At 38.6% G+C, this 13,846-nt stretch overlaps 1 protein-coding gene across 1 annotated transcript in view; it reads left to right on the forward strand.

The window, feature by feature from the left end:
* Nucleotides 1–12,440, forward strand: part of LOC121320237 (metallophosphoesterase domain-containing protein 1-like) — a 37,370-nt gene extending 24,930 nt beyond the window's left edge. The window contains exons 5-7 of the mRNA XM_041258489.1: nt 9,570–9,685; nt 10,437–10,550; nt 10,979–12,440. Coding sequence (XP_041114423.1) covers nt 9,570–9,685; nt 10,437–10,550; nt 10,979–11,097 — 349 coding nt within the window. The 3' untranslated portion in view covers nt 11,098–12,440. The remainder of the gene's footprint in view (nt 1–9,569; nt 9,686–10,436; nt 10,551–10,978) is intronic.
* Nucleotides 12,441–13,846: the final 1,406 nt, after the last annotated feature.

Raw genomic sequence — 13,846 nt, forward strand, 5'->3', positions numbered from 1 at the left:
AAAAGGTAAAATACACGAATACTGTATTTACATATTTTCAGGCAGATTGATTTGAAACAGTAATTAAACAGAGTTTGAAAGATAACAAGCCTTCGTATTGACCAATCAGGTTAAAGGAAATCTCTGATCTATTTTATAATTCGTTATAATGTTTTAAGCTAGTTAAGCTCATACATTATGAGGCAGCGAAACCAATATCTTGTTTCAGGTCTGCGGATAGTAGTGACTTATTTCAATCACAGAAACAAAGCAAATACATTGTGTTAAGTTTACAGAGCAGTTAACTCATTTAAAGTTGCAAATGATACACACACACACACACACACACACACACACATACAGCACTAGCAACAACCAGGGAAAGAAAGGACAGACACATACAGATACAGAATTGTGCTCCTGTTTTGCTGCTCTCCATATACTGTACGTAAATATTTTCACTTGTAATAATTGCCATGAAAATAAATTGCTACAGTCCTTGTGAAAATAAATGTAGTACTTCATTGTATATGCAAAATAGGATTTTTTTTTTTTTTTAATTCATATATTTGTTTATTATTCATTTATGAATTATATATTGTTAGCTTCTTACATTTTGTTGTTTTTTCATTTATTTTACTTTTCTTTCTTTGATTTTCTCTTTTTGTGTAGGTCTAAGCGCACACAGTTGTTACCTAGGACTACTTTGCTTTTTATAATGTGTTCAATTCTTAAAGTTCCTGATTGCGCCACTAAATAAACCTGGTTTCAGAGGCTTTTAACACATTGCTCAAATGTCTATTTGGGGCCCCCTTGTGCTGTCATCACTTCAGCGAATATACCACCCCTGAAATTTATGCCGACATGTGGCGATGGGGCAGGCACTATATAACAGTGCAGGACATGTCTTCAGAATACCATTTCTCCATTTTTACGCCACATAATCAGGGGCAAGCACAGTTTGCGCTTGTACACTCATTTGCGCTGTGATCAGAATACAGCCCAAGAAGTTATAAATGCATGTATCAACATCTCTGCATCCCCCTGGACCAGCACAGACTTTAACATTTCTCAAATAGTAAAAAAGCTATTCTCGTGACAGAATTAATATGGAAATCAAAAGAAAGCTCAGGGTCCAAGATAACACCCAGGTCTTTCAGATATCTCAGTACAATATATATCCAAATGGAAGGCTTCTAAATACCCAAAGGATCACAAGATCTTCAAGCTAGTAATAATATAACTAGTGCTTATTAGAAGTAAGAAAAGGGATGTGAAATACTTTGTTCTGCTCTTTTAAAATGTAAAACTCCCCCAGCACAGATACTGCATGCTAAGTAGATGCTTCAGAACTTGGATTTTAAATTATTATTATTATTTTTACAACACAGTATAATTTTATCAAACGCTTTTAATTTTGTACGTGACGTAACTCATCACCAGGGAATGGTATAGTAGGCATCCATCCCCTCAGGAATTTGTTTTATAGGCATAAGAATTAAAAACGAAACAATGTAATTAAAAATCAAAGGCCAGATGTTGGTGTGTGTTAAATATTGCAGGGGTGGAATGAACTTATATAAATAACGCTGAAGCAGCAGACTGAACTCGAAGAAAGTGCATTATATTACAACTTTGAATACTAGTCACCTCTGGCACATCTCTGTCTACCAGCAAGGTTAATTTTCTGAACACCATTATTAATTGCTTTTGAATAACGTACTGAACTAACAAAGACAGCAGAACTAGCTACCGAAAAAAAGCACCTGACTTTTACAGCATTAAAATGAACTTCCAACTTGGAAGGTCTAACAACCAACCTTGGAATATTTATTTGGGATCACGGGCCCCATCATTGAAACACAGTAAAACACTAACGCAGAGGCCAGCATCATGCTTTTGCATTATCTTGTGCTGTCCCCCAATATTGTGATGATGTTACGAGTAAAAAAAAAAAAAAAAAGACATGCAACACTGGATTGTAGCAGACATTGAAAATCTGATGATGACCTATATCTGTACTTGTAAAACACAAGAGAACATTTACTTTTTTAATTGAGGGTAGCTATAGTGTAAATCATAAAGGGATAGCAGCGAGTAGCAAAGAATCAAATGTGTGCAGAAAAGTGACAGCTGCTCCCAGGAGGTTTTACTTCAGCTGTTCTGCTCTGTATCAGACAATCTTGCATGAGGAGGAAGACATGGGGCCCCGTTGTCTCACAGAACCAGTGCACACACACACAGTGCAGAGGGTCCTGAAATCTCAGACTGGATACAGATCAGGTTTCACTCGCTAGGGTGTAATACTGAAAAGGACAAACGGTAATGAACAAGGGAAATCCAGAACAATCCCCTTGAAGATTACTGATGACTTTAGTTTTTTTGTTTGACTGCTAAGAAGATGTGGAACAAGTAATCAACTTCAGTGTCAAGGGAGTTATTATGTTCACCATGTAGAGTGTGAGAGACAGACAGCCAGATGAACAGGATCAGTGTATACATGTCCACATTTTGAATGAGGATCGGACTTGTTTGAGTCCATTATCTTCTTTGTTCTTTAAAGATAGTAGCATAGAGATGCATTCTGCAGGAGTCTTTTGAGCGTTTTATAAGCAGGGGTTAAATCATGCCTGCTGATGGCAGAGCTTTTAGAGCTCAATAAACTAACCTTGCGTGACAAAGTGCAGTCTTTGCTAGATCTCATTTGGCATTTTGTAGGGCTTTAGATAAAATAGGTGTTTGCTATCAACATCCTTTGTGCTGTGCAAAATTGAATTAAATGAGTTTATTTTAGGTAGCTGTCATTTCGTGATTATGTACATGTAATGTACATGTGGCTAAAGTACATTTTAAAATGCAGCTCTTTCTGTACATTGAGATGAAATCCATGGATGTTTCCCCTAAAACACCTGCTGTGTAATTCAGATTCTTAAAATATTCAACATGTACTTAGGGTGAAATGCGTTAGAAAATATTAACAGAGGACATTAAATATGAATGTATTTTGGCGTACATAAACTCATGTAATGTATTATTTATTTATGGTAGATATTGTCCACAATAGGATACCATAGTTAAGCCCTTCAGAAGATGCCATTAATTACATATGGGTAGAAATAGAGTGAGCATGTTGTGGGGTCATAGTTGCTTCAAATACATAATATAAACTGATACTGATCAGGTAACAAAAAACAAGAATGTGTATTACAATACAAACAAAATCAGGAATTCATACTTTGCCAAACACTAATCTTCTGAACAACCCAATAGAAAATGCCAATGGAAAATGACAACATTATCTGCTTGGAATGAAAAGTTTCTATATATGAATGTAACACGATATTGACTTATTGTGGAAAATATTTAAGTTTAATGGGACATCATTTGCAAAGCAACTTTTTCTTTACCAATTGAGGCAATGTAAAATATTAATAAATGTAGAGTTGCTTTCACAAGAATTTTTGTAATACCTAAATGAAAAAGCTATCAAAGTCTTATTTATGTTTTGTTTTATTGTATATTCAATGGGTGCCTTTGAGGGTTTGAGAGTGAAGGGGGTGGGGGGGTGGGGGGTGTCATGGATAGCGAGCTTGGGAGCGTGTGAGCGCTTGTGTGACAACAGTTTTAGACATAGAACAGGCTGGACAGGTCCCTATACTCAAAGCACTGAGTCAGGTAACATCCTCTGGCTGCTGAGCGACAAGAAGAATGAAAAGACAAACATGAAGGACACTGTCAAGTCCAGATCAGGTCAGGCAGCATCCTCTGGCTGCTGGATGACAAGGAGAATTACAGATAGAAGACAAAAGGATAGATCCCGTCACTACTCAGGCAGCATCCTCAGTCAGCATCGGCTGGCAGCTGGGTGGCATGGAGACTTAAGGAAAAGTGTCTCAGGTCCGTATAGGAGAGACAAAGGAAGAGAACTCCCTACTTGTTGGGTGGGGGACTCAGCCTGTGACCAAGAAAGTTGCTCAGACCTGGAAAAGAAACTCGGGAGAGTGATAGCAGGCTGAGGCCTCCATGAGGCTAGCACATAAGCTGTGAAAGTATAAATGTGACGGGGGATCCCCTCTGACTGGCGAGGAACCATTGGGAATGGCAGGGACTTGGGCAGGAGTCTCACAGTAAGACTCACTTCCCCACCAAAAGAAGGAACCCCAGCTCCAAGTACAACCACACCGTGTAGATGGGAAAGAAACTGCAGAGCCACACACATAGATGTGTGGAGGAGGAATGCCCTTTGTTAATGATATGCACAGAATATTGCCCTAGAAGACCGGAGATCTGGAGCAGCGTGCTTGGAAGGAGGCAAAGCTCAGTGGGGTCTCTGTGAGCATGCCATCCAAATATGCAGTCAGTATACCCGTCATGTTAGCCAGGAGGGTCACCTGTGCCTCCGCTGCATAGGTCCTCTTCAAATGTGTCTCCGTAACCCTGCACTGAGGGTTCGGGCACATTGGGTCCCTAGGCAATCCCTCCATCGGCAGAGCCTTAACCAAGGCCACAATGGTCAACTGGGGGAAATTGTGCCAGCCTCAGCTTTTCCACGTCCTCCAATGAAGCAAGCCGAATGGCTTTCTTCAACACACTTGGCACTGATGCCAGTCGATCCCAAGTGGACTGCACCTCCTCCATAAAATCAGGGAATGGTGGGAAGGACTGCATTCTGGGAGCCGCTGCGTCCAAAACACGAACCGGCAGGGCTCTGTTGGTTTCACCCAGGGGATCTGCAAAAAGTTTGAAGCATGTCCCATCAATGCCGACATGGAGCTTGACAATGGTGGCAAACTAGACTCCAAGGCAACCTCGGAGCTAGGTTCTGCCTTGGTCAAGAGCGCCGGTTCCTCTCCCTCCTCCATCTCCGTGGGGAAGGAGCCCTCACCCTAGCAGACCGCTGTAGACAGCATGTCTTCCTCCACCATCAAATGCCGCGGTTCCAACTCAGCCTGGGCTCCCATGGGAGACACAGGAACTGGAGCTGGTGTGAGTGGTATGGGGCCCAGACCTCCACAGGCTCCATAGGAGCTTGCTGCCTAGACAGTAGCTCAAGAACCTGGGCCATCTGTGCCTTGAGGTCCGTAAGGTCCCTCGTCTGCCTTGAGCGCTTCACCCATCTCGCTTGAGGAGAAGAGGCACGACTACAGGGTTTTGGCACATGAGCCTGCGTGCAGGGGATCTCCTGTGATGGGCTCTGCGACAGTTGAAGCAGGGGGGGGTGGGACCCCGAGGGCTGCTGACGGCTCTGAGCACCATATGTAGCAAGTGCACCGAGCAACACGTCAAATGTTGCCTTCAAATTTGTTACAAATTTCTTATGCAGCACTACAAAACTGTCAAAAATCCTGTCATAAATATCTCAGAGACTATTTAAGGTACTGACTTCATATGTAGAGGAATATATGTAAACTTGGCTAAGTTTTGTTAGTGACCTCTGACCCAATACAGTATCTGAACCAAAATGAACAGTTAAATGTAATCTAAAACATGAATTAAATTAAAATATGTTCAAAGATACAGATAAAGAAACTGACAATCCACTTGAAGTCATCCATGCAATTTTTAATATTACTATAAATAAGGCACTTTTAAATATTTCAGGACCTGAATTTACTTTTAAGATCTTTGAAATTAATCTTTTAGATTTCATGAAAACATTGTTGCAAATTTCATAGAAAACCTAATTAGAATGTTGTGCTGCTACAAAAATAAATAGATAACATGATATACATTTTATTTCTTACACTAATGAAACCACTTTTACCCCCCTGATGGCTTTGCCACAAAGGACTTCTCAGTATTTGATGTACTCTCACTGAAATAAACTTGCAAATTGAGAAATCTAGTATGAAATGGGCTTAAACCATTGTTTTTCACACACACACGGACACACACACTTGTTTCTAACCCTTGGCTAAACAATGAAGACAAGAATGTCAGTGACATTCAGCCTCAATCACTGCTATAAATACAGAATAAGAACTATCTGTACATGCAAAAGTATAGGTAGATCACCATGTCCACTATGCAGATAAAAAAGTGTTTGACATGCCTGTAAAGACAATGAGATTCCTCCATATACCCCCGATGTTTAAGATATACATCCGTGTGACATGCAGACAAACAGACAGGGACCATCAATATACAGAACCCAAAATGAATCAGGGTTTTAAAAATTCCAAGCTGTGCTGGTATGGTCACATATTTGCACTGGTTAGATGAGATTTAGCTAATGAGATTTCTCCCGGTGTTCTTGTCATTTTATATGGCAAAATATATTGCAGTCGGACAAACGGTTAAATATATACTTAACATGTAAGTTTGACAGACAGACTGTTGGACAAACTGACAGACAAGTCAGTGTGACGTTTGTATGATATGGGTGAGGGATCCACTAAATATGATGTGGAAGAATACAAGATCAGTATTGTCTTATGTGTTAGGCTTACATGTACAACTCAGTGCTCACTGCACATTTAAAAGCCAGTTGTACAAGAGCTAACTGACAGCTAAGAGTGCTTGACATGGGTGTGAAATATGGATCTGAAGTAAAATTGTAACTGACATGTTAATTTCTACACTGTCAGTAAAGCTTATTGCATCTGTAATATATTTGATGGCCAATATAAAACAATGCACCAAGCAACTTTTTTTCTTTAGATTTTTGCCTGCTTTTAGTTATCAGTCAACTGAACTGGGAGCTGTTGGTGATATTTGAGCCATACACGCCCTTTCATAACTGTTGGCAGCCTGCAACAGCAAGCTCACCAGACAGACAAAAATGTAGCTAATCGTTGGCATTGGTCTGATTTTTTAATTGTACCAGACATCAATGTCTACATAACCTTGTAATGGCCCCATTTAAATATTTGATTGTAAAAATTAATTAATAATCTGCCTCATTGCCTGGGGCTTGTTCTGGGTTATAAATGTGACCTGCTTTTGTGCCATTTTGAAAAGAACATGGTATATCCTGTTTCTTATTCAGTAGCATTTGAAGTTCTTTTCTAAAATCTATATGTACCCATTTGAAATTGAACAATACCTATAAAAAATGATAAGCTTTTAAAATGGTCAGTTTTTTATGTTTGGTACTGTATCTTTCCATGTATATTGTGACTATCCTGGGGTCTGCCATCAGGTGGCGGCACATGTGACGCCTATTAATTATAATTACTGTGATTCTGGTGTGAATTACAAAATCCAGATCAATAAATAAACTAGCAATAAACTAATACAATTGATAAATGTGCATTTTGTGAGCTGGGAGTGTAATATCTTGCAGGATTGCAGATTAACCTGGGTCTTGAGGGAGTGTGACAGAGATCGAATGATTCTTGGTGTTAGATTTCCTTCCCGACCTGTGAGGGCACTATGTAAAAGGAACTGAGTACCCTTAACTAAATAGCACGACAGTGTATTCCTTAGGGTAGGTGGAAGTCGGTCATTTAGGAAGGGGGCTGAGCTATGGCACCCAAGCTCACTGACCTGGACGGGAGACAGCGTGACATCCGACGATTGGAGGAGCAGATGCGCTCGTTAACCTAGGGGTCATGTGCGAGGGTATAAATAGGGGATGTAGTGAAAGTAATCTTTTCCTTTTGTAAATGGTTGGAGATAACCCAGGAGGAGACCCTGTGTTACGGGAAACATGAGTGGTGTGTTTGTTTTTTGTTTGTCTAGTATAAACTGTTGTTTGTTATTTAGGCTACTAACATGATCCGGAGCTGTAGCCGAAAGCCAGCATCAAACCCGGACACCAGCACTTTCGTTTGTTTCACGGAGAACTGCCTTTTCAACGCTAGCACTAATTCACTCACTGAAGTACCTGTGTCTGTGATCTGTGTTACGTGTCGGTGAAAAAGAACGGGACTTTCAGTTACGGGTCAAACCTGGGGATTACAAACACAGTGATACACGCCGCTGTATCACTTTATAACATTTATTATTTACAGGCGTTTGCCGTAAAGCTCTGGACATTGAGATCATCAATAAACACCCTTGCACCTGTGAATCGTTGTCTGTGTGATTAATTCGTTCTGCACTGCTCTCACTTGCACTCACCGCTTTGCCACAGGGAGGTTGTGGACTGAATGTGGTTTTCAGTAGTGTGATATTCTAATGTGTTGTCTGTGTAGAGTACCCCAAAAGAAGCCATTTGACAACTACATACTAGATTAGTTTATAATTCATTAAGGAAATACATACTTTTGAAAAGTAATTGCTTTTTCGTGTCTTACAGCTTCATTTAGCTCATTCACATATTGAGGATGTTATGTGTCCCAACTTGAGATTTTTATAGGCTCAACAATGCATTATTTAATAGCGTAATTATTTAATGGGATAAACAGAGCAGAATGCTGTAACCCTGTGTGGCAAAGTGCCCGCCCCTGTGTATATTATCTGTTATGTGTTGCGTGTGGTGTGTTTAAATGTTGGTGTGTAGTCATTGGTACACGGGATATAAACGGGTCTGTGTAACACGAGTGTTTAAAATGTATATGTGTATTTAGGCACGAGGATTGCACAGCGCTTCACGTGCAAGTAAAATGTAGTAATATGTGAGCACGGGGAATTGCACTTTATTAATTCACGTGCTGGGATTCAAGTGAATAATTAATTAGTAATTGAATCCCAGCACACAGTATATATAGATGCACGTTTTCACATACTCGCGGTTGGGTGTTCGGTGAGTGGAGAACGGGAGAGAGAGAGTAGGAGAGTGATAATTACAATTGCTATTGCATGCTGGTGGGACCAGCACGATACTTGTGTGTTCAAAACTCGCCGTGTTTGTCAGTGTCTGTCCGTGCACCGTTTTGTTAAGTTTAGTCCCCTTTTTGTTTCTGCTTATTTTGGCTACCAGTGCCGTGTCCTGTGTTTTCGTGTTTGTTAAACCTTTTACTTATAACAAACCGGCGCAAGCAAGCGTCTCCATTTCACATCATATGTCTTTGTCTTCATTCGTTTTCCTGGTTCTGACGCCGGCCACTTCGGCCGTCTCTGTGACACCCTTTTTTTTTTTTTTTTTTTTTCTTCTGAAACATGTACCAACAAGACTGTAGAAATGCAACCAACAGTCTTCTTGTTTTTAAGCGAGGATATAGGTCCTCAACAGAGTAGACGAGGCAAAGGTTTTACACGTGACATGTACCCTTAACATTATTAAGTTGGTGATGATTTGTATACATAATACTGTAGTACTATTGTATATAGTAGTATATTTCTGTCCAAAAAGGTAGTATGTAATGCTGGTATAGGATACTAAAGTGTTCATTGAATTTATTTTACACGCGTTACCGAAAACCACCAACAGTTATATTTTGGAATAAATGGAGGCTGTCCTGTTGTAAAGTGGCTGCTGTCTTTCACACTTCAGTTCTAGCTTACTGATTCATTTGTACAGAATTTTAGTGCTGTGAGGCTAAATGCATGTAAATATTCATTTTCACTCCTTCCCACTCCTTGATAAAAATATGTTCATATTCTCGGAGGTACCTGACTGCAAAGGAAGTTAAATAATTAATATGGCTATCATTATTAAAAATTTGAAAAATGTAATGATCTTATTTTTTTATTTCCCGAGACAGGCAGCCTTGGTATTGTGGGTGGGGCTTTAATCTTCCCCGGGGACAAGCCCTTTTGGACAAGTGGAACCAAATCCCTGATGGCACAGATATTCTTGTAACACACGGACCACCACTGGGTAAGTACAATATTGAACCAAACCTCCCACTTGGTTCACTGTTATTTCAACCCAAGTGCTAGAAAAATAGAGGGTTTCTTATTAGATGCAGCAGTAATAAAGGCAGTTACACTGTCCAGTATATCAAAATGTAGCCTTGCTGTTTGAACAGAATGTGGCTTTAGAGTTCTGAATTATTCCCCTAACAGCAGCTGACTGCTAAGGGCAATACATTACTTTCAGGTTTGTTTAGGGTTAGGGTTCAGAATAAGCTCTTTTGTAAGACTTGAGCATATAGAGAAACTTCAAAAGGCTGATAATGCATGCAAAATGGAAGCATGTTTTTAGCATAAACATTTAACTTAGTTTAACAGTAAACCACTAAGCATTTTCTTTCCTTATTTTCCCAATATGTTGAATTTCATAAATGAGTTTACCATTTTTACCATGAAAGTAGGTTGGAAATGTATTTGCATATCTGGATGAGAATCTATGTCAGCAAACTCGCTTCAAACTCGCTTAAAATAATTGTGTTCTCACTGAGTAGAAGTTTCGGAAAAAAACTTGGCTTTTAGTACGTCCCACGACTTCAAAACTGGCACTATGAGCAGTATGGACATTAGTGCACATTATTTAAATGAACGGTCATAGCTGTACTTATGTGTTTAAAGCGTTATGTTTGAAACATCGTTTTTTATTTTGTCTCACTAAGCAAACAAAAGCTGTCCTCATTAAGCTTTCCCATCAGTTTCACCTCTTTTTGCTATTGTAGGTTTCCTGGACTGGGTTCCCAAAAAAATGCAGAGGGTAGGCTGTATGGAGTTGTTGAATACTGTACAGAAACGAGTACAACCAAAACTTCACGTTTTTGGGCACATTCATGAAGGTAAGGGAGCCCTTCTAAATTGACTGATACAATATATATATAATATATATGTAGCCAAATTTCTATTTACGTGTAGACTGTGTGTACAATATATACTAATTTCAATTATAATAAAATCACTGAATTATCTACAACTCCATTAAAGATATGTTACATGCAGATATAGCTCAGATTGTATTGGTGATACTTCTAACTGTGATCTAGCATTCACTATAGATTTTTGTAAATTTCATGATGTGCAAATGCATTTCTTTTTGCGGGTCTCGGATTTGAATATCTTCAGTAACAGTGATGCTGGTGCAGCACTGGGCTTTGACTTGCTAGTAAATGGCCAAATTGATGTTATTTATAAATAGATACGTACATTAGAAAACTCCAACTACTTAAAAATAAACTGGTGAAACTGAACACAAAACCTTTTTTGGCAGGTTATGGGGCAATGACTGATGGGGCTACAACTTACGTGAATGCATCAGCGTGCACTGTGAACTTTCAACCCATGAACCCACCAATAGTGTTCGACATGCCCACCCCAAGAAGCACATGATAATAAAAGCACCTTTTTCTTTTTTTTTTTATTTACCTTATTGAAAAGAAGAAACTATGTTGACCCTCCAATCTGGATTTATATTTTGTTGCTTGAATAATAGTATAATATAATAATTGTGTCAGTATGACATTGGCCATACGTTTAGTGCTACATGATAATGAAAGGTATATTGGTCTTCAAAAATCGGGATTTTGCCAGCACCTCAAAAAAAGTAACTGGGCTTTAAATATGTTGGTAATGTTACTGTGAAAGTATATGGAACATTTTATGACACGTGTTTTGTAAACTAATCCATATGTAAGGTCCAAAGACAAATTACTTCTTATGGCTGTCTTAAGTGGTTTTCAAAACTGGAGCCGCTATGTCTAAAACATGGGACCATGTTTTGACAAACAATGGATGTGTACAACATTTCTTAAACAATCTTTTCAACTATAAGGTTCAGTTTAATAAACATTAAGCTTTGCAGTAACTGTGTAAAACATCATATGGAAACCTGTAACTTTATTGGACAATAAAGTTACCTTTGAGACCCCACCCCTGGGGTATAAAAGTAAGGACCCTCCATTAACAAAGTGGAGAGCACTGATGTCAATCTTTAATTAAAGAATAATGAACCCAAGAGAGAATGAGTTTGGGACTTTCTTTTTAAAAGTAGATGCTCCATTGACAAAGTGGAACACTAAAACTAAACTGTAACCGACAAAGCGTTCTCTACCTCTTGAGTTTCATTGCCTCTGCCCTGTCTTAGATAACAATCTCACAGACTCCTACTGGTGGTTGCCTTTGGAGAAAGCAGAGATACAGGGACAACCTCGTCACTGTTACTGCTCCACTGTTACAGGACCTAATCCTCAACCAACTTCTAAGGAACTGGTGTGATGAGTATAAACAGGTTAAAATAGCATTGCCATAGACTGAGGTACTCCAAGATGTTAAATTGTTTGATTTACCCTTTGATTATTTTCACTGTAACTACATTCTGTAACTTTGTGAACTTCATTACTGATTCACTCCTCTATTTATCTAGCTTTACTTTACAAGGGTTATTATAAATTGTTATTAATACATGTTATTATTTTTTTAAATATATTTTTAATTAGAAACATCTGCTGAGGATAAGCCCCCGCCCCCGGACAGAAATTTCAGAAAATGACATTCAATTGCATGGTTGGATGGTGATTATTGGGGAGATATAGCACAAATGGCATATATACATAATAAAGCAGTTTAAAATTAAAAAGAAGAACTTAAGGCATTTTAAAATCTTACTATTAAAAGATTGATTGTGGGACCACATATCAATCAATCAATCTTTATTTTATATAGCGCCTTTCATAGTGGACCATCATCACAAAGTGCTTTACAAGATGAAGTAACAACAAGAACATTCATAATACTTTAAATACAGAGAAATGCATAATACATCTTATACAGTAAATACAATGCATAATACATTAAATACAGTGAAATGTGCATAATACATGATAGTAGCATAATACATGAAACAGCAACACAGCAGCTAATAGCAGATATCAGGCTTAAAGAGCATGGAAAGCAAGAGAGAACAGGTGGGTCTTGAGAGTTGATTTAAAGTGAGCGACGGTGGGAGCATCACGCACCAAAGCTAGGAGAGAGTTCCAAAGAGCCGGAGCCATGAAGCTAAATGAGTGTTCAAGTGTGGAGCACTTTTGTTTGGGGATAACAAGCATGCCAGAGTATGATTGTAATAATCTTGTGTCACTGGTGTTTAATTCAGTATTATCTTGTGCATCATAACAGTGGCTCATTGTTTGAATTGCTTTTGTCGTATTTGGATCCAGTTCATTAGAAAACTTAGTGTATGTTTGGTGCTGGTCTTTTGTGTAATATTAAGCTACATATACTACTTTATGATTATCATCCCTCATGTTCCCAGTTGTATGTATGTTTTATGCATTTAAAGTACATCACTATTTTCATGATTTTATTTATATCACTTCTGCAATTTGTTTTAATAAAAGTGCTTCCCCTTTTCCTATAACTGGATTATTTGGTAATTATTTTAAGATTATTTCACAATGTAGTGAGCAGGAGAGTTCCTGAAGGGAAAATTGGGTGTGGAGGTAACTGTATAAGAATTGCTATTCAGCTACAGAGTAATCTGTAGTCCAAGCAATATGTTAGAAAATAATGGTGCAGGTTAAAAAAGATACAGGATTGTGCTTACAAAAGGCAGTATTTTCTGGCTTTGTCTAACTTAGATGCCAAACGGGTTATTTCATATTTCTTAATCTGTTTTAAGTTTGCAATAAAGCACACTTACAAGCACAACATATAATGTGTTTCTGATCTCCTCCAATAACTATCACAAGATAATAATGAATGTTGGATTGAACATGTACAACCTAGAGTATTTTTCCCAAACTCGTAGACTGCAAGATATCTTAGAGTTTTGGGTGAAGCTATTTGATAAGTCCTTGTGACAGAAATATAATGAGTTCTGGTTGTAAATTTCCCTCCTGACCTATGAGGGCGCTAAGTAGTGAAAGTGGAAGTCTTTGGACGGGCTGGCCTGACAGTTAATTTCCTTGATCGGGAAGTCAATCAGCAGGAACGTATTGACCTGGAAGATAAACGAAGTAGCAGCTGCAGGCAATAGAGAGAGCTGCAATCGTTTACCAAGGGGTTATGAGTGATAGCATAAAGGGGCCAGAGAATCGTAAATCTTTTCCTTCGTATGGTTTTGGGTTATAAACTGACAGTG

The sequence above is a fragment of the Polyodon spathula genome, chromosome 8, assembly GCF_017654505.1.
Source record: "Polyodon spathula isolate WHYD16114869_AA chromosome 8, ASM1765450v1, whole genome shotgun sequence".
Lineage (NCBI taxonomy): Eukaryota > Metazoa > Chordata > Actinopteri > Acipenseriformes > Polyodontidae > Polyodon > Polyodon spathula.